Source organism: Ixodes scapularis, unplaced genomic scaffold (genome assembly GCF_016920785.2).
Source record: "Ixodes scapularis isolate PalLabHiFi unplaced genomic scaffold, ASM1692078v2 PGA_scaffold2__306_contigs__length_199485367, whole genome shotgun sequence".
Classification (NCBI taxonomy): Eukaryota; Metazoa; Arthropoda; class Arachnida; order Ixodida; family Ixodidae; genus Ixodes; species Ixodes scapularis.
Genome location: NW_024609857.1, coordinates 86,286,576 through 86,307,846, shown reverse-complemented (window position 1 = coordinate 86,307,846; position 21,271 = coordinate 86,286,576). Strand labels below are relative to the sequence as shown.

Here is a 21,271-nt window from a genome sequence, read left to right as displayed (position 1 = left end):
GAGAACGCTGGATGTGTAATTCTACGGTCCACGCGCGCTGGCCTTCCTCTTATAAAAGATTCGAAGTAAAAAATCATAATAAGGCTTTTACGAACGCGCGTGCAAGGCAAAATTTGTTTTATACTTTTTGCTTTAGAACGGATACTACTGCAGACGCCAGCACGTGCGACGCGTGCAACTACAGTCGTAGCATGCACCTCGGTGCTTGGATAATTTAGAAAAAAAGGTCTGTTGGGACGCTGTCTGCTTTTGCGTGCTATCAACAATCCGCTTTCCAAAGACGTTGCCATGCCGACAATTTTCGCGTTCATTTAGGCTTAGGAATGTTCAGAATCGAAACACTATCTAAAAAATGCGGCGATGTCATTGCCCATGCATTGCGGTTTAAGTGAGGTAAGGCAAAGCGAAAGCCTCCTGCATAATTCGTTGCTGACTGACGCGCCCGATATTGCAGCTACAACGACATATTAGTTCCAAAGCGAGCGGCGCTCACTCACTGGAGCACCGCCATGTTTCCCGCATCCCTACCGAGCCCAGACACGTGATCTCAAAATCCCTCTCCTAGGTACTGCGGCTAACTTTATCCGCGGTTAGCGCTTCGAGCAAACGGGCCCTGATCACCTTCAAATTGATGGGACGATCCATGGCGTATCACGTTGGGGCACACCGTTTTCTGAACGTCAGTTATACTTTGCCTCCCTCAAGCACAAGAACGATTACGCAGTGCGAATGGCTGGTACCTGGGAAGCCGATAGTCTCGTTTAGTCACATGTAAACTATACTCCGTCTCAAACTTAATATACCCTTTTAAAAAAAAAATTGTTTTGGGCTGGTTTTATTTTTTGCGTTCGTGCGTATGTCGCGTGATTTGCTCGCTTTCCGAAGCTACGCGTGCTGGGCGCGTGCTGGGCTTAGGATATCACACGCTGTGCTGAGGGCTCTGGCGTGAGCGCGTGGCTTCATCTATGGTTTCGTTCACACGAGAACACGTGCAAATGGTTTGCTAGATCAAACACCACGCTAGCGCAAGCAGCTTTGTACAAGACGTTTCCTGTTTCCTATCGTTCTTAATCACGTGGGTTCCGTATCTGGTATGCGGGGTGAAGAAATAATCAAATATTTCAGCCTGGAATAATCAAGAAATTATAGGTGAGGCAAAACAAAAGTATATGACAATAACACATTTTTCGTAAACAAGCTTCCAGCGGCGTGAAGAGATAAAAATGATGTTTTACTGCTTACCAGAAGTGACGACATTCAAGATGGCTGCGCCTTTGTGAAAAAGGTGTATAGGCTCAGAAAACTGAAACCATGGTTTATCATACAGAGAAAAGCTTGACACAATAGAGAGTCTTAGAATAGGGGGCCTCAGCGCAATGGGCCTACCAAGCAGCTTGAGGCGCCTCACCACGCAAGCGCAGAAGTTCTGCGCGTGTTGCAGCGCGACCCTAAAGGCTGTTCGGGGGACCCAAAACGTAGGAGCCCCCATTCTAAAACTCTCCAATGGAAACCAAAAAGGAGGATAAACACACGGCAAGGTGTCGAGCTTGTACTCTTTTTCGTTCTAGGGGCGAAGCTCCTTAGGGTCTAGCGTTGTCCGTCCGGCGTCCGTGCCCACATCGATTGCCATCCCTTGTCTTCTTAAAACAAAAACAAAAAAAAAATGTTTGCACAGTCTACAGGATTCAAACCTGTGCGGGGGAACCCAATGGATTTCTAGTCCATCGCCTTGACCACTCGGCCACGACTGCGGGACGAGTAGGGGGCTCTGAGATGTGGCAGTAACTCAAGAGCTGGGGATGTCATGGATCAAACGTTGCATGTAGCCGCTCAACGTCTATACAGGAGAGGGCGCTGCGGTCAAATGCGTATATAATCGCGTTAAACTTTGCATGCATTGGCTCAACGTTTATAGACGAGAGGGCGCTGCGGTCAAATGCTCAAATGCGTATATAACCACGATTCATACCACACATTCTCTTTATGACATGGACCGTTGACTTAAGCGGTGGAGATGCGTTCCCACGGTTTCTAGTGGATCCAATCTGATCCACTAGAAGAACCACTGGCTCTGGATTCCACCGACTATAAAGCAGTAATACTGAAGTCGAAACGCAACCCGGAACTCAGCACTACCTATGAGCAATAAAAAAATCAGCACCATCAGCACTACCTATGAACAATAAAATCAGTATCATCAGCACCACGAGAGCTTCGCCCCAATCAATATCATTCACCACGTGGAGATGCGGTCATTTTTTTCCTTGACTCTGGGTTTTCTCGGTATCACTAGAGCCACTAAATGAAGCGTACCTTATCTAGTGGCGATAGGTATCACTACAGTGACCTAGAATGGGGTAGTATTTCATCACACCCCATTCTAGACATCACACCCAAGGAGGCAGCCAGCGTTTGGTGTACGGGGGTCTGTCGTTTGGTCGCCTCAGGCTCTCGGGTGTGTTGACATTAAGCCCATAAACACTTCGACTTAATGTGCTCACCGCGCCCGCTTGCTGGGGCGGCTCATGCCTAATATGAGAAATGGAGCTCCCGGTCAACTTCTCCTGAAACTTTCCCGCGCGCTTCTGTAATTACGTGCGTATCAGCGCGTGTGTTCGTCGGTGTTTTCTTCGTCAGGTAGCTGGGAAGATTCGGAAGAATCGTAGAAACTGCGTCGGCCGAAAGCATTGGTGGTTTCCCACGCTGGACGCTTATCTTTTCACCGTTGATGGCACGCACGTAATCTCTAATTACGTACTGTGGTTCAAACTGCAATTAGCAGAAGTTTCATCGAACGTCTTGTCCGCTCGATGCAAGTTTTTATCCTACAGTTTTCGCCGCTCCTCGTCTTCGGGTACACCGAACAAAAACATCTTTGGCGCGTCCTTCGCGTTAGCGTATCCTGTTCTACGGCCAGGCACAAAACTGTAGTTTCACCGGTGGTTAGGCACTCTTGAATTCGAGTCGAAGAACAAAACCGCAAAACAACACTAATCATGGTGTTCGCACGGCAAAGGCACGCAGACGAGCACACTCGAACTGCAATCACTCACTCGACGCCAACATTGAAGCCGAACGCAAGCACACGCGGGAGAGCGCAGCCGGGATGCAGGACGCTTTAGGATGGAAGTATGGATGGATGGATGGTGGCTATTCCCTTCGAATTGGGTTGTGACAGCCAACGTTACTGGAGCAAGCTTGCTCCAGTAACGCTGGTGACAGCAGGAGTTGACTGCAGCGCCCCCGTCGGCCTGCGAGACAACCGAAATAGACCACCTAACTTCGGACCATGAGCGAGATAGGGCGGTGAGCTCACTACCCCGTTCTAGGCCATTGTAGCATAACCGTGCTCTGGCTCGCCTGCGCATTGATTCTTATCTGACCATGATATATTTATTTATTTAATTACCTCGAACCTTGTAATACTTTGGAGTATTACACAAGGGAGGGTTATGAATATAATTTGACAATTTTATAAAAGCATAACAAAAACAGTGAAACAAAGCATGGTACGCTCATACAAGGAAGACAGGTAAGTTTTCAGTCCCCAATACCGATCAAGGGTTAATTTATATAATTTTTAAAGGCACTGAACATTTCATAAAATTTAGCGGTTTCAGTTTTTGTGACAATCTCATCTGTCAAGAAAGACTACTCGGCAATTGCAAGCTATAGTGTGGAATTAGCGAAATACGAAGATGAAGCATGACTGAAGTTAACGTTAAACACACACTGCCCACTCTCGCAGCGTCGGGGGTGTTCAGAAGAGCCGTTTTTATATGGGGGTTGCGTTGATATATCTTACGAAGAAAGAGCAGTTTGGAGGGCCTACGAAGTATACGGAAAGGGTTCCTGAGGCCTGGACGATTGCGAGGGGACGAGACGCTGGTATATAAAGAATAGCCTGCAAATATTTAGGTTAATAGAGGCTCTCTACTTCGTGAATGGGATTATTTTGTTATGGCCACCATATTGATGAGGCATATTCTAGTTTAAATCTTACCGTGGTTATGTTGGGTACATTTTTTTTTGTTTTTTTGTTTATATTATGCGAATTTTAGGTTACATCCTAGATAGCCAATTCTGCAGGCAGTCTTCAAAACAACTTCTTTAATGTAACTGTTTCGTGTGAGGTAGGGGGTGAGGTGAAGTCCTAAATATTTATCCGAAGTACAGTGAGCAATGCTAATGTTGCCAAAATGGTAAGAAAAACTATATTTTCTTACCAAAATGGTAAGAAAAAGCACGAGCATGGATGACATAACATTTACACCAAACGGAGTAGCAAACGTCATCGAACGTTTGCGTGCAAATTCGGCTTGCGGGGACGATAACATCACCTCTAACTTTCTCAAAATAACGAAAGACAAAATATCAATTATCTTGTGCCGCCTTTTTCAAGCTTCACTTGATTTGTCTGAATTACCGCTCGATTGGAAAGTTGCAAAAGTCATCCCTGTACATAAGCATGGAAACCGCAATGACCCTTCAAATTACAGACCCATCTCTCTGACAAGCATACCATGTAAAATATTCGAACATGTCATCTACTCTCAAGTCATGGACTATCTTAACAACTTTAGCTATCTTCACCCTCAACAACACGGCTTTCGCAAACATCTTTCCTGTGATACTCAGTTATTTGAATTCGTAACAGATCTCCACGATAACTTTAACGACTCTTATACTACTGACGCAATTTTCATTGATTTCGCTAAAGCCTTTGATACTGTCCCTCATCAACGCTTACTTCTAAAACTTTCTCAATTAAACATAAATGACAAAATCGTCAGTTGGATCTCATCATTTCTCACCAATCGTAAGCAGTATGTATGTATAGATGACACGTCCTCGCCCGCCATTACAGTTAAATCCGGAGTTCCACAGGGCAGCGTCTTAGGTCCACTTTTGTTTCTCATCTACATAAACGACTTACCTTCACTAATCTCGTCATCAGTAAGGCTTTTTGCTGATGACTGTGTACTGTACCGCCGAATTTCTCATCCTAGCGATTCGGAACTCCTTCAACGCGACATCGACATCTTGGGTGAATGGTGCTTAACATGGCAAATGAACATAAATGTTACTAAAACCAAGCTCGTTTCTTTTAATTCCTCAAAACACCACAATCCCTCGTACTCAATTTTTTGCGATCCTATTTTATCTACTCATTCATACAAGTACTTAGGTATCACTTTTACCGATGATCTAACCTGGAATGCCCATATCGAAAACATCGTTAATACATCATTAAGAACTCTGGGATTTCTGAGAAGGCATTTATACCTTGCTCAACAGGACGTGAAACTTACTGCATATAAAACCCTCGTTAGATCGAAACTTGAATTTGCTAGCACCATATGGGCTCCTCATCAACTTTACCTCATTAATAGACTAGAATCAGTCCAGAATAAGGCCGTCCGCTTCATTCATCGAAACTACAGTACGAAAATCAGTGTCTCCCAACTAAAGGTTCTTTCTAATTTAACTTCTCTTGAATCACGTCGGACAGTCGCTCGCCTTACTCTTTTTCATAAGTTTTATTACAACATGCCATCATTCATGCTCACTCACTGTAAGCCTGCCTCATACATTTCTTTGCGTCATGATCATTCCTTAAAAATTGCACCTATGTTCGGTCGCACTAATAGATACAAATACTCTCCTCTTGCTCTGTCCATTAAAAATTGGAATTCTCTCCCTAACGACATAGTCACTGAACAGAACGAAATAATATTCCGCGAAAAAACTTCGGCTTTGGTTCCATGATATGTTTTCCGCGCCATGTCTGCTTGTGTTTACTATATATTGCACACTGTGTTCCCAGTTCTGCTGTGCCCGGTTTGTGTAAACTTTGTTCCGAATCCTGTATAGTTCGTTCTTTGTTTTTGCTTGTTGTTAATTTTTCACCTCAGTTAGTTCTTTGATTGCCATTCCATCTTGCATTTGATTGTATTTTTCTACCCCCCCCCCCCCCCTCATGTAATACGTTCGAACGAACGTCTTTGAGGCGAATAAAACTTGAACTTGAACTTGAACTATATGCGATGGTATTACGAGTGAATGTTAGTAAATTGCATTTTTCAATGTTGAGGATCGTCTGCCGGTTATGGCACCACTGCTCGAATATGTACCGGGTGCTGTTCTTTTTTTTTTTTTTTTTTCTTTTTTTTTTTTTATTTGAAAATATTTATTACAAAACGAATTCCGTAAAAGATGCACTAATACGGTTTGTTCAGGTCGAGTTATACGGCCAGAGGGACATTAATTGTGTGGGTGGCTAATCTTTACGATAAGTCGGCTAAATAATTAAAATTCGTTAATTAACTTTTAATTAGTTAAAGTATACATATGATATCAATTACAACCCTACTGAGCGTCATAAAAACCATCGAATCAACTCTTTTTAGAACGACTTGAAGCTCGTGGGAAATTCGGGGGCGCGCCAAAGTTACCACTCGTGAAGCAGGCGCAAAGCCAGCAGTGGCGGAACGTGATAACGATCTAATTATCCGCGTTCCGCCGCTGCTGGCTTTGCGCCCGCTTCACGAGTGGTAACTTTGGCGCACCCCCGAGTTCGGAAAACTAATCCACTCCATTAATGAGTGGAATAGGTTGCCGAAGGGTATATTGTGGACTAATTTTCACAATGTGGTTTGGTATCGTTTTCCAACTTGTGTTTGATTGAGAGTGCCTTTAAGGAGGGGTCACACTGCTTATACATCATACAAAAAACAGTCTGCAAACACGAGCCACCGCAATACCCGTGGTTCGAATGCCGCGTGCCATGTTTCTCCTATAACTCATTGCCATGCGGCATTCGAAGCACGGATCTCGCGGTGACTCGCCATCGAATCTGTATCCAGACTGTATTTTCTATGGTCGTTAACTACAAAGAGTTTTTTTCCAATCTTTGATATTATTAGCAATGTGCGCGGCCAAAAGCGTCGCTGTGGTCAGCTTTCCACGATTGGCCAAACCATGGGCATATGAGCACTGTCAGATTGTCAACTTTGACGGTGTTAGTTTCGGATTGCGATGGCTCCTAGCTTCTACTCTGCTTTTTAAACACACCATCGAACTCGTCGTCGCACCCGATGGTAAGTAGCCAGAATAGCAACGGGTGTTGAATAATTAGTGCAAAAGAAGAAGAAGATGTAACAAGAAGATATATAGACGACGACGAGAACGGAGGAATCGATGGTGACTCCGGCAGCAACTGGAACGAGCATGTAAATATTGTACATAAACCCTTTCTTCTTAACGAACTCGCTACATTTAATCCTCTTAACGAAGAAAAGTAACATAAATTTGGTGCCGAAACCCGGGAGTAGCTGAGTCAAGGAAAGGCAAAAAAAGGCTTGGAACATCCATCGTAAAACCCAACGATCACCCGGGTGGACTTACCTCAACGAAAATGGATCAACTGACGCCAGCCGCCATCGAACAACTTAAAAGAAGAAGAACCGTGATTCGATCGGCGACCACCAGGATCATTTCCGAAATCGTCACTCTTCTAGGCATGGAACCAACGTCCATCGGGGAGCTGGAAGAAAGGCCTAACATCTTGATACTCAAAGAATCTGCGTTAAAAGAGATCGACGGTCAGATTGAGAGAGCCATCATCGATGACACGCTGGAACAGGAGATGGTAAACGCAGAAGGTTACGCCGAAAGAATTAGCTCAACGAAAACAAAAGTCCTACGGAAACTAAAAGAGCATGAACGAATGACTAACATGACGTTGGACACCTCAATGCCAGGCGCAAGTTCAAGACCACCACGGCCCATCAGTCAAGAACACGCAACGGTCAAACTTCCAAAGCTGGAAATTGCAAAATTTACGGGTGACATACGGTCATGGCAAGGTTTCTGGGACCAGTTTGACGCTACAATCAACCAAAATGTCTCTCTGTCTGAAATTGACAAGTTTAAATACCTGAAAAGTTACCTTACAGCTAAAGCTGCTACAGCAATTGAGGGGTTACAACTGACAGGTGAAAACTACACCGTTGCACTGGACCTCCTGAAAACAAGATTCGGGAAAAAAGAGCTCATCGTAGAAGAACACATGTCACGATTACTGGCAGTGAGAACAGTCAGTAACTCTCACAACGTGGAGGAGCTCAGGTTGTTGTATGACGAAGTTGAGACAGGAGTCCGAAGCCTTGAGGCGCTTGGTGTCTCTTCAAACACGTACGGGACACTCCTACTAACAGTCCTGCGAAAGGCTGTGCCATCAGACCTCGAACTAGAATATCATCGAAAAACAACACCGGAAGCGACAAACGAAGGCAACGAACTAAAAAAGTTTTTGAACTTCTTGAAAAGCGAAATCGAAAGTCGAGAGCGGACTCAGCATGGAAACCAAAGAGTCCAACCAACTGCCAGTATGGCCAGTTCTTCAACTTGGAGGAACGAACGACCTAGACGATATCCTCCTTCGACAGCTATGTTCGCGACAGGAACGAACACCAACGAAAATCAGTGCCTGTTCTGCGGATCAGCTGACCATATAACTGCCAACTGTTCGGTGCGCATGCCCCTGGACAAAAAAAAAGAAGTCCTGAAAGGGAACAATCGTTGCTTTCGATGCACTAAACCTAACCATTGTGCGAAGAATTGCAAAAGCGCAAGGTGGCTAAAGTGTGATAATTGTTCCAGAAGACATGCAACAACGATGTGCGACCCGAATTACAATGTATTGGAAAAGCAAACTCTGAACAAGCCCTTAATAAGAAGTAACAAAGCAGTCCCTACCGGAAATCTGCTCCAGTCCTCTCTAAAGGCAACTGATAAGGAAAACAGAGGGCCTTGCCAAGTGCTTCTACAAACAGCAAAAGCGTGGGCCGAAGGAGAAAGAGACCGTGCGTTCGTTCGGCTCCTGATTGACGGTGGAAGTCAACGCACTTTTGTTAGAAAGGACATCGCGGAGAAACTTCACCTGAAGGTTCTCGGAGAGGAAGACTTGAACATATTTACCTTTGGAGAAGGCGCACCAACTGCTCCAAGAACATGTCGAAGAGTTGAACTATGGCTGCGCAATCAGTACAGCAGAAAAGACGTACGCATTGAAGCTTTAGAGGTCCCACAGATTTGTGCCGACATCATTGCCGCACCACCAGAGGTAGCGCTGAGCATACCTGAAGACATGCTCATTGCGGATAGCGCTTTCAGCAACAACGAATGTGAGAAAGGCATCAGCCTTCTAATCGGAGCTGACTATTACTGGGAAGTAGTAAGTGGAAGTGTAAAGCGCTTGGAAAAAGGGCTGATGGCCGTCGACACTATCTTTGGCTGGACTCTACAAGGTCCCGTGCCCTCAACTTCGTCTACTGCTATATACTCATCGATCACAGGAGTATTGAAAGTGACTACAGCTGACATAACTGACATATCTGCACAGCTGCGGTCATTCTGGGAACTGGAACACATTGGGATAACTGCAAAAGAGTCGCCGACCAAAGGAAATCTACTGTTCGAAGAATTTGAGAGCAAAGTAATATATAAAGAAGGACGTTATGAAGTTTCTCTGCCATGGAATGATCAAGTTGACGAGCTGAACGACAACAAGGAGAATGCAAAAAGAAGACTTAGGTCGTTAACCGCACGCCTCATGAAAAACAGAGCGTTTATGATGGACTACGACACCACCATTCGGGAATACTTTGTAAATGGCTTCGCAGAAAAGGTCGTAAATACAAAGGAAGCCGGCAATCCCGCATATTACATGCCACATCAAGCAGTTGTGAGACAAGACCGACAAACAACAAAGTTACGGGTTGTCTTTGACGCGTCTTCTAGCACCGCTGGGGAACTTTCTCTGAACGACGTCTTGTCCAGCGGAACAAACTTAAACCCTGACTTGATCGATTTACTGATCGCGTTTCGTACACACAACATCGCAGTAACAGCTGACATCGAGAAGGCATTTTTGCAAGTCACCTTGGCGGAGCAAGACAGAGACGCATTACGTTTCTTGTGGTATGACAGTACACCCAAACAAGGACATCAACTACCACAAGTAGTAACGTGGAGAATGACCAGAGTTCCCTTTGGAGCAACATCAAGTCCGTTTCTCCTGGCGGCCACGGTGAGACACCATTTAGACCTAATGGAAGAAGAATTTCCTCAAACCACGAAGATTTTAAAGGACCACCTGTATGTTGATGACCTAATAACGGGCGCGGAAAATTTGAAAGAAGCAGAAGTCCTCTGCAGAGAAGCAAGGGAGATAATGAAGAGGGCAGGAATGAAGCTTCGGAAGTGGAAGTCAAATAGTCCAATATTATTAGATGAATTGACGAAAGAAAGTTCCGCCCAAGAGGAACTAATCGAACTGGTTGGTCCAACGAAAGTTTTAGGTGTTGGTTGGGAAACACGGACAGACATGATCAAAGTCGATCTCACTTCTCTCATCAACTTCCTGTGCTCAAGAGAGGACAGCAAACGCTTTGTGTTGCAAGCGTCATCTCGCATTTTCGATCCAATGGGACTACTGGCTCCTGCAATAATCACTGTAAAAATTTTATTTCAGCAGCTATGGGAGCGAGGAGTTGATTGGGATGAGACATTACCTGCTGACCTTTACGAAGAGTGGGACGCATGGTGTAAAGACCTCACTGCACTAAAAAACATCGCGGTCCCAAGACTCATTGCTCTCGACTTTTCCAAAGACGAAACAGAAAAGGCGTTACATGTCTTCTGTGACGCAAGTACAAGAGCATATGGAGCTGTAGCATACCTGACATCGAAAGAACAAAATGGGAAGAGGGTGGCTCTAATAATGGCGAAATCGAGAGTGGCACCCCTCAAACGGTTGACTCTTCCGCGACTAGAGCTCATGGGGGCATTAATAGGCGCTCGACTGACGCAGTTCCTCACGAGCAAGTTGAAGCTAGAAGGACTTCCAGTATATCTGTGGACGGACTCTACGATTGTCCTGTATTGGATTCGTGGTTCAACAACCCGGTGGAAGCTATTCGTAGCAAATCGAGTCACGGAAATCCAAGCTCTGACGGAACCAAGGAACTGGAGGCATTGCCCTGGTACAGAAAATCCAGCAGACCTCCTAACACGGGGACTTATGCCAAAGTCTCTAGTACAGAGCAAGACATGGTGGAATGGACCAATCTGGTTGCATCGCTCCGAAACATCATGGCCGAGTCAAATTCAGGGCAAACCAGAAGGCAATGAATACCTCGCGGAAGAAAAGAAAGAGACTATTATACAACTCACAGTACCTCAAGATAATCAACTGGTGAGCTTGGAAGACTACAGTTCATTTATCAAGTTGATTCGGGTGACGGCGTGGATAAAACGGTTTATAAACAACGTAAAACAACAAGGCCAACGAAGTGGTCTCCTCACGAGCGAGGAAATTATAGAAGCTGAAACATTCTGGATAAAAACAACACAGAATGAGACCTTTTCAATGGAAATCAAACTCTTGCGAGACCAACGACAAGTTCAGAAGACTTCAAAAATCAAGATGCTTAACCCAAATATAGACTGTGATGGGATCGTAAGAGTTGGTGGCCGATTGCAATTTAGCGGCAACGAAGAAGAAGTGAAACATCCCATTATTTTACCTGCAGAGCACCGATTCACCTTCCTTCTCATCGCTGAAGAACATCGTCGACTGCTGCACGCCGGAGTTCAAGACACGTTGACGCAAATACGTGAAACCTATTGGGTTCTAAGGGGAAGGCAAGCCGTAAGAAAGGTCATACGTCGCTGTATAACTTGCCAAAGGCAAACTTGTGCACCAGCCTCCGAGCCTGTAGCTCCACTACCGGCAGACCGAGTATTAAGGTGCGAACCGTTTGAAAAAACAGGGGTGGATTTTGCTGGGCCGCTTATCTGTCGACGTGACTGCGGAAGCTACAAGGTTTACATCGTCCTGTTTACCTGTGCCGTGACACGTGCTGTGCACCTCGAACTGGTGAGCGACCTAACGACAACAGCATTTTTATTGGCATTCACACGATTCGTGGCACGCAGAGGTATCCCGAAAACGATTTATTCCGACAATGCCTCAACGTTCAAAAGAGCAGCCAAAGACATCCAGAGATTGTTTGAATCGATAGAAGGGGAGGAAGTGCAAACGTACTTTGCAAACCATAGAATTAGATGGAAAACGTACGTAGCGAGAGCTGCCTGGTGGGGTGGGTTTTGGGAGAGACTAGTGAGGTCAGTCAAGGTTTCGCTGGGTAAGGTTCTAGGCCGCAGTAGTCTGAATTTCGAAGAACTGACAACTGTCCTCACGGAGGTAGAAGCCGTAGTCAACTCCCGTCCGGTGACTTTCATTTCCACCGATGCAAAAGAACGAGAGGCTCTCACTCCAGCACACTTTCTGGTGGGACACAAATTGACCAGCCTTCCCTCCCATCAAATGCCAGAAGAAGATCAAGCAAGCCCCGAAAACTTGGCGCGAGGTTGGAAATATCGAAACACAGTTATGAATCAATTTTGGAGAAGATGGAGATCAGAATATTTGCTAGAACTGAGGTCAGCCCACATCGCTAAACCCAGCAATTCAAGCTGTATACAAACCGGTGACCTGGTCCTTCTCAAGGGCAATAGACTACCGCGACACATGTGGAAACTGTGCAGGGTCAACGAGACATTCCCAGGAAGGGACGGCAAGGTGCGGTCTTGCAGAATAATTACACCCAGTGGTCGTGAACTTTGCCAGCCGATACAGTTATTATATCCCCTGGAACTGTAAGAATGAGCTTGTGCTCATTTTCGGGGGAGTTTGTTGAATAATTAGTGCAAAAGAAGAAGAAGATGTAACAAGAAGATATAAAGACGACGACGAGAACGGAGGAATCGATGGTGACTCCGGCAGCAACTGGAACGAACATGTAAATATTGTACACAAACCCTTCCTTCTTAACGAACTCGCTACATTTAATCCTTTTAACGAAGAAAAGTAACAACGGGTGACGTCACGGCGAGGCAAATCCCAGTCGTGACGTCAAGGAGGGAAACCATCAGAGGGCGCCACCGAAACATCTCGGCGCTAATAACGTCGTTTCCAGATCGTGCCTATATTTTATATTTTTCCGTATTTCAGTTATGTTTCATGAACTTGAATTTAAACCTACACCCTGCAATAATGTCGGACGCTGATCCAGGTTTCTTTGTAAATAAACAAAAATCAATGTTCAACAGTAATAAACAAGATAATTTTTGGACGGTGAGACTCGAAATTATTTTGAGGCTGGTTATCAAAAACCACACACAAAATAATTGGAAAAACCGTACTGCTGTGCATTTACGTCTAAAATGTCTGACCTAAAAAAAAAAAAAAAAACTTCGAGTCATGGCTACAATGCTGTCATGTCGTCTCAGATCTCGTGAAATCTGTACTCTTAGTGCTCCAGCTGCTTTTTTGTCGTCCTCGGTTTTGCTTGTCAGTGCGTACGCGCCTTATTTTCGACGTTTAACCCTTCGGCATATTTATTTGTCCAGTCGGCGAGTTCACAGTTTAATTCATGATGCAAAAACATCTTTCTAACAACAACAAAGAAAGTTTTAAAAAGTGCGCGTTTTTTAGTGACTGCTGCGCCATTTATCGCGGACCGCCTTCCTTCGGGCGCACTTCCTCTGACCATGTATGGGACACGAGAGCGACGTCAGCGTTCGGAAAGTACGCGGATCCAATCAGGCGTTTCGTGCCCAAGAAATGGCAACCACGAATGTTGCTCGATGATGTTAAGAAAAGGGTTTTTTATCTGGTTTAGGAGAGCGTGATCCTAATTATGGCTAAGCCCTGTTTCCACTCCAACGATGAAACAATATCGAGGAATTATCCCTGTCGAAACAAAATCCAAGTCCGGAAAGCGAATTATCTTAGGGAAATTAAATTCACCCGAATGAAGACAAAAAAGACGAGTCTAAATTTGTCGAGCGGGGAATAAAATTACCGTGCCCCGAAATCCCGAAAAGACTGAAGATACCACTCTATCAACATATATAAATTCGTCCCGCTACTTATTTACGAGTACCTTCAACGCCGCGCTTTAGTACTGCCTGTTTTAATTAGAATGTTGCAAGGGGTGATAGCGAATTCATTATCATCCTTATAATTCAGCCCAGCTGAGCGAATTTAAAAATAATCCTTCGCTCGGGATAATATTAGAATTCTTTTATTTCTTTCGTGCTCGAGGTTCGGTTAATAATTTATAAGGAGCAAGTAAAATCCCACCGTGTCGAAATATTTTATTTATTCCACTCTCTGTCACTCTCCCACATCTCTCCACTTACGGTCTGGTGTCCTCCAATCATTCGTTCGTGTTTATTATCCTTTCCGGATCTTTTTTTTTTTTTTTTTTTTTTTTTTTTTTAATACCAGAAACTGCGTACGCCATTCCTGTTTTGCTTTGTCTTAAATTGACAAACAAGTCCAGTAGTACTTTGCGGGTCTTATATCGCTAGCGAAAATAGTATTAATATTTTAATAAATGTTTTCATTATCAGTGATACATGGCCGCACGCCGGTGTACGACGCTCGATTTGGATGAGCATCGTACCGGCGTGCGGTCGTGTATCACTACCTCGTGATGCACGTTAAAAACCCCAGGCTAGTGGTTGTACTGCGCTGGCTAAATTGTTCATCTATGGCTGAGACAGCAGGCGCCCATTGGAGCTGACTAAGTTCCGGGTGTATAAACATACACACGACACGATTATTATCAGTGAATGTTTTCATTTTCTAAAGAAAAAAAATAGCCGATGTTTCTCGAATTATTGAGGCCTCCTTCGGGATTTCGTTCGATTTCAACAGTCGCCTCGAGAACGATGATCGATCGCGATACTCTTTGCGACATTTCTTAATGTATTTTCGAAACAACCGCCACGTGACGCGATCCCCTATGACGTTGAATCCATGCTATGGTCACTGAAAGCAACAAAGGGTGTGGCCGGTTATGTTCACGCTTTTTGCCTCCTGATTGGCCGTTCTATGCTTTCCTATCTGGCAATGCCGCCATTTGATTGGCTGCGAACCGATAATAAGATGTACGGTACTCGCCGCGCCCTGTGTTTCTTGAGCTGTCGGTGAGTTTATGATGAATTTCATAAGCGTTCACGAATAATGCCGCTCACAAAAAGTCCGAAATCGAACTTTCAACTCGTCTTTACTACTTTGAATTAAGAACTCTTCCCTCGGCTTCGTGACCCTCTATAGGGGGTCATTGTGACAGATGAGTCTGGAGCTCTATCGATATCTTCTAGCAAATGGTGTTCGCACTGTGGTCTTCAAAATGGTTGTTGCGCATGAACGCGACAACGTCTCCAAAGGCGGCATACTCCCGCAACCGACGAACGGTTGCGGTTAAGTGTTCGCAGCTAGGCTTAGCGGGGTTTGCGGAACCTCTCCCGAACGTCATCTTCTGGATGTGAACCCGAGCGCCGGGGTCGGGGGATGTTCGTCCCCGTTTAGCCGTTGGGTGTCCGACGGTGGGCTTCGAACCAACCACCTCGGTAGCCGAGGCGGACGCTACGTGCCACTAGGCTACGGCTATGGTAATACATTTCAATGTTGTTGTTTTTTAATTCCACGTGAGGTTTTTGGGGTGTCTGTCTAAATACTGCTGGGCTTTTCTCCGGTGAGCTTAATTCCAGTGAAATTTCCTCCAGTGAGCTTTTCTCCGGGATTCGGGACCAATCACCACCGGTTTCGGACCGGCCTGGTGAAGAGGAATTACTTCCTCTTCACCAGGCCGGTCATAGCCGTCATCTGTGAAAGTACCTAAGAAATTCCGAATTGTCACTAAAGCGCGAAACACATGTACGACGAAACCGTCCGATCCAACGTCCGATCAGGCAATACGACGGTTGGAGGCGAGAACTTCAACGCACTTCGGTGCTACGAAAACCCTCGCCCCCGAAGGTCATTCCGGCAGTTCGCATGTCGGATTGGACGGTTTCGTCGAACATATTTTTCGCGCTTTAACTTTGGACTACTACGAATGTGTTGTTGTTCTTATGGTGTTGCCTCTGGCGTTTGGTGGCCTCATGGATTTGCGGGCACATCACACAGGCGTGTGTGCTGTGGGTGGTGCGATGCAACGATTTCTGTATTTTGCGCAAACACCGCTTAGAACGAATCCCTGACGTTAATGACCTATGAAACACACGTTCGTTTTTCACCTCACGCAATAGAAGTCGCAGATAAAAATTAAAGAAAGACGAGCAGCGTTCACGCCCTCAACTCGCAGCCAGAAGAAGTGGCCAAGTCATCTGGAGCCGATTATATGCCGCCAGTATTGATCATAGCCACACGCTGGGGATCGCAAAGCACAAGACACGCGCTGAGTTCCAGACATTGTTCTGGCTCGACTATTGTCGTCATTGTATCGATTGGACACCTGCCGGTATCCGAATGCTGCCCAAGCCATCAGGTATCACGAGCATTAATCGAATGTTCACGCAATGCTCGGGTCTAATCTATGTGCCGCATTCAAATATCGTCACTGGTGGGGGGGAGGAAGGGGGAGGGGGGTTGTATGGCGATTCCTCAGTTACGTCATCAAGTTTCGGGAAGGAGGGGTTGAATGAAAACGCTCGCTTTTGTCCTTGAAGTTACACCGCAACAAAGGAGTTTCTTGGCCAGTGCCCTTGCGGGCTAGTATCCGTGAGCCCCAGTAGTGCCAGCAAGCTCGTGTAAAGTGAAACACTTTTTAATTGAATATCCATACAACCGCCCCTTTAAATGTAGGCTTGGGCGAGTTGGCTATTCATGACTCAAAGGTAACAGCGCAAAAGATAACTCACACACTCAGAAAAAGAAACCACTAACGTCGCACTGACTATCAGCTCTCGTTTGTATTTTCGTATTCTTCCTTTACACCGATAAACAATAGAAAATAAAACCAAAAAGAGAAGAACCAAATATTGTTCTAACACTTCGTTGTTTTCTTTCCGCTGCTAAGTAAGACAATTCATCTTCTGCGTGGTATTTTGTACTCTTCTAAAGCATTTTAAAGTTTAACGCACGTGTTGCTTTCGAGTGGAGTTTAGGTATACCAACTCCTTCTCGTTTACTTCTTTATTTTCTTTTATTTCTATTTTTATTTTTATTGCTTTATTTTTATTTTTTATTGGTGTAAAGGAAGGCGACACAATATAAAGACGTTTACAATTATCTTCATTCCAAATTAGAGCGCAGCTGTTGAGGAGGAAGAGGGACGGCTACGGAGGGGAGGGTGTGCCCCTCCCCTCCCCTCCCATTTAGCGGGAAAGTTTCGCATGATTTACAGATAAATTAAGCGAAAATTTTCGCGCTAAATTAATTTTCTCCGCTAAATTTAACCATAAATTTTTTGCTAAATTTCATCTCTAAATTTAGTGGTGAAATATAGAGGAAAATGTTTCCCGCAAGATTTTGCGGGAAAATGTTTTGCTAAATTTTGCCGGAAAATTTCCCCGCTAAATTTAGAAAACAAAATTCCTACTAACTTTAGCGAAAAATTTTCTCGCCAAATTGAACGGGAAAATTTTACCCCTGTGGCGTCATTATGGGAAACGTCCCATAATGCTACGCGCGGTTACGCCGACGCTGATGCCGACGCCGACGCCGCTTAACCCGGAAACGGACGTCTATATGCGCTCTAAAATAATAACCAGACTTGATAGTCAGCGCGACGTGAGAGGTGCGTATGTGGTTTGATTATGTGAGTTACAATTTGTAGGTTATTTCTCAGTTTTGCGATGACGGGTTCGGTGATATCTTTAGAACGTCTCTGACAGCCCTGTTGAGTGCAGGCGCCGGGAACAAAGTGTGGTGGGTGTTCCTCTTGTGGTGGGCTGTTTCCTGCGGTTTTAGAAAGATGTACAGTGTTACGACGCTCAGACCAGCATTTTGCATTTTCTTTCGTAGGTCATCGCGCTGCTGGTCGTATTTTGGACACACCAAAATGAGGTGCATGACGTCACTTTTTACTTTGTAGTGTTTGTACAGAGGGGAAGAGGCCACTCGGATGCTGCGCTGCAGAAAACACGTTTCTCGCGCCAGGGCTGCGCCTGCGCACAGCTGGCTCAGTACTGTGACTTCTCCTCTTGGCATCGAAAGTGACCTCTTGGAAAAAGGTTGCGGCAGGTTTCTTTTTTACTTCTGCTGTCTCTCCTGGCAGGGGTATTCCTCGTGGTCTATCGTGTTGACATTGGGGAAGATGAGCGTGTCTAGTGGCGGTGAAAGCGCGCGTGAGGTTTCGGCTAAAATAAAGTATCCTTGAATGCGCAGGCACCCATTGCAAAGCCAGGTTCCAACCTTCCGCTGTCAGAGCGGTTTAACTTTTGTTGCAGTTGTTAGATCTACATCTTTTGACGTTGGGCGTTTGATCTTTTGAAGACTGGCACGCGAGACTGTGTACATCACTGCGGAACAAGGCGGCAATTTTAAAGTCTGTATCAAAGCGGACGCTATTCCTGCTAGTGGTACGGATGTAGATTACGTCGCTTTATTCAAGCGCTCGTTCCACGCCAAATCCATTTTCGGGACGAAAAGGGCGGCTGTGGCAGTATGGCTGGTGATCGCACCGGCGTGCGATCGTGTATCACTACTGTGTGATGCACGTTAAAGACCCCAGGCTAGCGGTAGTACTGCACTGGCCAAATTGCTCATCTACAGCTGGGAGACTCGTCACCCGTTAAGGCAGACCAAGTTCTAGGCTGTATAAACATACACACAACCCAATATTTTTGTCGTATATGTTTCTTTATCTCGTCTTTGTCGTTTCAGCTGTTTTCACCAGGTAAAACGTTTACCAGCTCGCACAATTCGTTACCGTAGTACAATTTTTTTTGGAGGGAAGAACATTAATTTTGTTCTTGACACGGAGACTCGCACTCCAAGGCCGTCCAGGGGACGCCGGATGCGAGTGAGAGCCACTTGCATTCGTGCACTAAGTCATCCGTATAAACGGACACACGGATTGCTAGTCTACTGCAGTTCGCGGTAACGGGAAGTTTTTCCAGTGAGATGATAAAAAGCGGGGGGCTCAAGCAGCTGCCCTGTGGAACTTTAACCCCTGCAGGCATTGTGCTGCTCACTGTGCTTCCTAAACGTGCCTGCAGGGTGCGACTTTTGAGGAACGAGGTCATAAGTGCTAGTAGTCGACCCATGATTCCTATTTCTTTTATCCTCCTCGGGACAGTGTTAGTGGTAAAGCGTCGAATGCGCTTTCCACGTCCGGGAAAACGTCCAGCGTGTGTAGGCCCCGACTTTTATTATGCTTAATAAGAGAAACCACGTCCGTGATGCTGTCTACTGTACAGTACCCTTGTCTAAAACTTGTGATTTCATCTGTGAGACAACGTTCTTCCTCGACGAACCACTGCAGCCTTCTTAGTACCATGCGCTTTATTAGTTTTCCGACACGGGACAGCAGGTATATAGGCCGGTATGAATCAAGTTCGCTTGGTAGTTTTTTGGGTTTTGTTATCGGCACTATCAGAGCTTCCTTCCACGTGACAGGCATCTTTCCCGAGATCGATATCTCGTTGTAAGCTGCATGTAGCCGCTCCAGTTTCTTGGCATCAAGGTTATCTAGGGCTTGAGCAGTGACACCATCTGCGCCTGGAGAGGTGCTTCTTTTCGTTGCTCGGAGCGCTTCGCAATGTTCTTACAGGGTAATTTTTTTTTTAAATGCTATTGAATTTAAATAACTGTTTCGCATTGCCAATCTTTCACCACAGATACACGATGGGCTACGTACCATAACGTAGATAATAAGTAGAAAAACGCTCTTAGTGAAGCTAGGTCACAATTTTATAATCATACTCTACCAAGTATTAAAGAATCCTTACAGTTACGGAGTGTCGTTAATCTCACAATAGTAACTAAAATTATTCTTTAGTCCTCTGATGTTATTGGTATTCTGGGTACTGAAAGTGCAACTGTGCTTACTTATTTATCATGTATTTTACAGCAACTGATGTTTAAGCAGACACCACCATTTCGATTTTTGTTTTTTTAGCAAAGAACCACAGGAGTGGTCAGCATTATTAATAATACAAAACCATCATCATGTTCTGGAGTCAATGGAATAAATTAACTTTTTTAAACATCGTAACATGAACTGATCGATCGTTTATGCCCAAATTTATATGCAGTTATTTTGACATCAACAAACGGTTGGGAAGCTAAAAAGGTGATTCCTGTACATAAATTTGGAGAAAAAACATAACGCGTTTAAATATCGACACATTTCACCAGACTTGTGCACGTTACTGAAAAATAGTAAGGAATTACATTTACTATTACTCAAGGCTAAATTGTAATTTATTACAATTACAATTACCCTCCCATGAAAGTAACTGACCGTTACCCCCAAAAGTAATCCGTTACTTTCGTGGCGTTACTTTTAACATTATTGTCCTCTAGTAAGAAACAAAGGGAAGAGGGTTATTCAAGTTCTTATTCTTGCCACCTGTTCCATTTAATGACCTTGAGTATTTTGAGCAACAGCTGGCTCTCGAATGTCTCGTCAGACATTTTGCATTCCTCTTACTCAATATGTCGACTGCTACGCTGAACACCATTTGAGCTGAGGCACTGGATGGAAGTGCCATATTGTTCCTCACAAATGCTTCATGCTCTGCATTGAGCTTTTTCAGCGAAGCAAGGGAAGTACTATTTGCTTCGAATGTAGAGCAAAGATTCGTCGTTGCAGCCGTTGCCTGCTATTCGAGAGATTTAGTAGATCCTACCGGTACCTCCGATACCCGCGATAACGGTACCCGATAACGATATGATGCATACGCAAAGACGGCGGCAAAGTATCGGATATCGTTATCGGAGTCATCGGACCGATCTACTAAAATTCACCATTCTCTAAATCGCGAAGCTGTAGAAGCCATCAATAGCAAAACATAGTTGTAACAGTAAGGTGATAATTAAATAATAATAAAGGTTTGGCTCGATATTCTTCTTCCTTTGGCTCTGAACAGTTCGAGCCTCACTTGAGACGTTGGTGAAGAAAAAAAAAGTTTCCAGTATATGAATATAAGTAATAAAAGAAAAAGAAGGACACTCATAACAACAATTAATTAGAACGTCAGTTAAAACAGGAAAATGTAAACGCACGTTCGCCGTGTGTACCTTTCTTCGTGCCGTTCAAAAACGCACGGAGCACAAACCGACTGCAGTTTACTCCGGTGTTCTCCAGATAGGCGTCTACTGATGCCACGGGCATCAGTAGTGTAGTGTAGAGTACTAAGTAAGCCGCGCTATGGCCCCACTCACGAATTTCACTCTCTC

At 44.8% G+C, this 21,271-nt stretch overlaps 2 protein-coding genes across 2 annotated transcripts; both read left to right on the top strand.

Annotated features, from left to right (window-relative positions):
- The first annotated feature begins 8,392 nt into the window (after positions 1–8,392).
- LOC121836545 lies at positions 8,393–11,672 on the top strand. Its single transcript, XM_042291470.1, has 4 exons — positions 8,393–9,518; positions 9,819–10,015; positions 10,328–11,524; positions 11,598–11,672. Exons 1-4 carry the CDS (start codon positions 8,393–8,395, stop codon positions 11,670–11,672), a joined length of 2,595 nt encoding a protein of 864 aa, XP_042147404.1.
- A 563-nt stretch (positions 11,673–12,235) lies between these two features.
- Positions 12,236–12,763, top strand: LOC121046449 (the record flags this gene model as incomplete). The annotated part of the gene is made up of 1 exon (XM_040500689.2): positions 12,236–12,763. A coding segment is annotated over one exon (495 nt), but the record flags the coding sequence as incomplete, so codon positions are not given.
- Between the last annotated feature and the right edge of the window lie 8,508 nt (positions 12,764–21,271).

Excerpts from the sequence above, each read along its gene's own strand:
- LOC121836545 (XM_042291470.1), top strand. The coding sequence starts at position 8,393 with ATGGCCAGTTCTTCAACTTGGAGGAACGAACGACCTAGACGATATCCT. Across the intron at positions 9,519-9,818 it reads AGTAATATATAAAGAAGGAC|TTTCTCTGAACGACGTCTTG; the intron begins GTTATGAAGTTT and ends CCGCTGGGGAAC. Across the intron at positions 10,016-10,327 it reads CACCCAAACAAGGACATCAA|GAACTAATCGAACTGGTTGG; the intron begins CTACCACAAGTA and ends TCCGCCCAAGAG.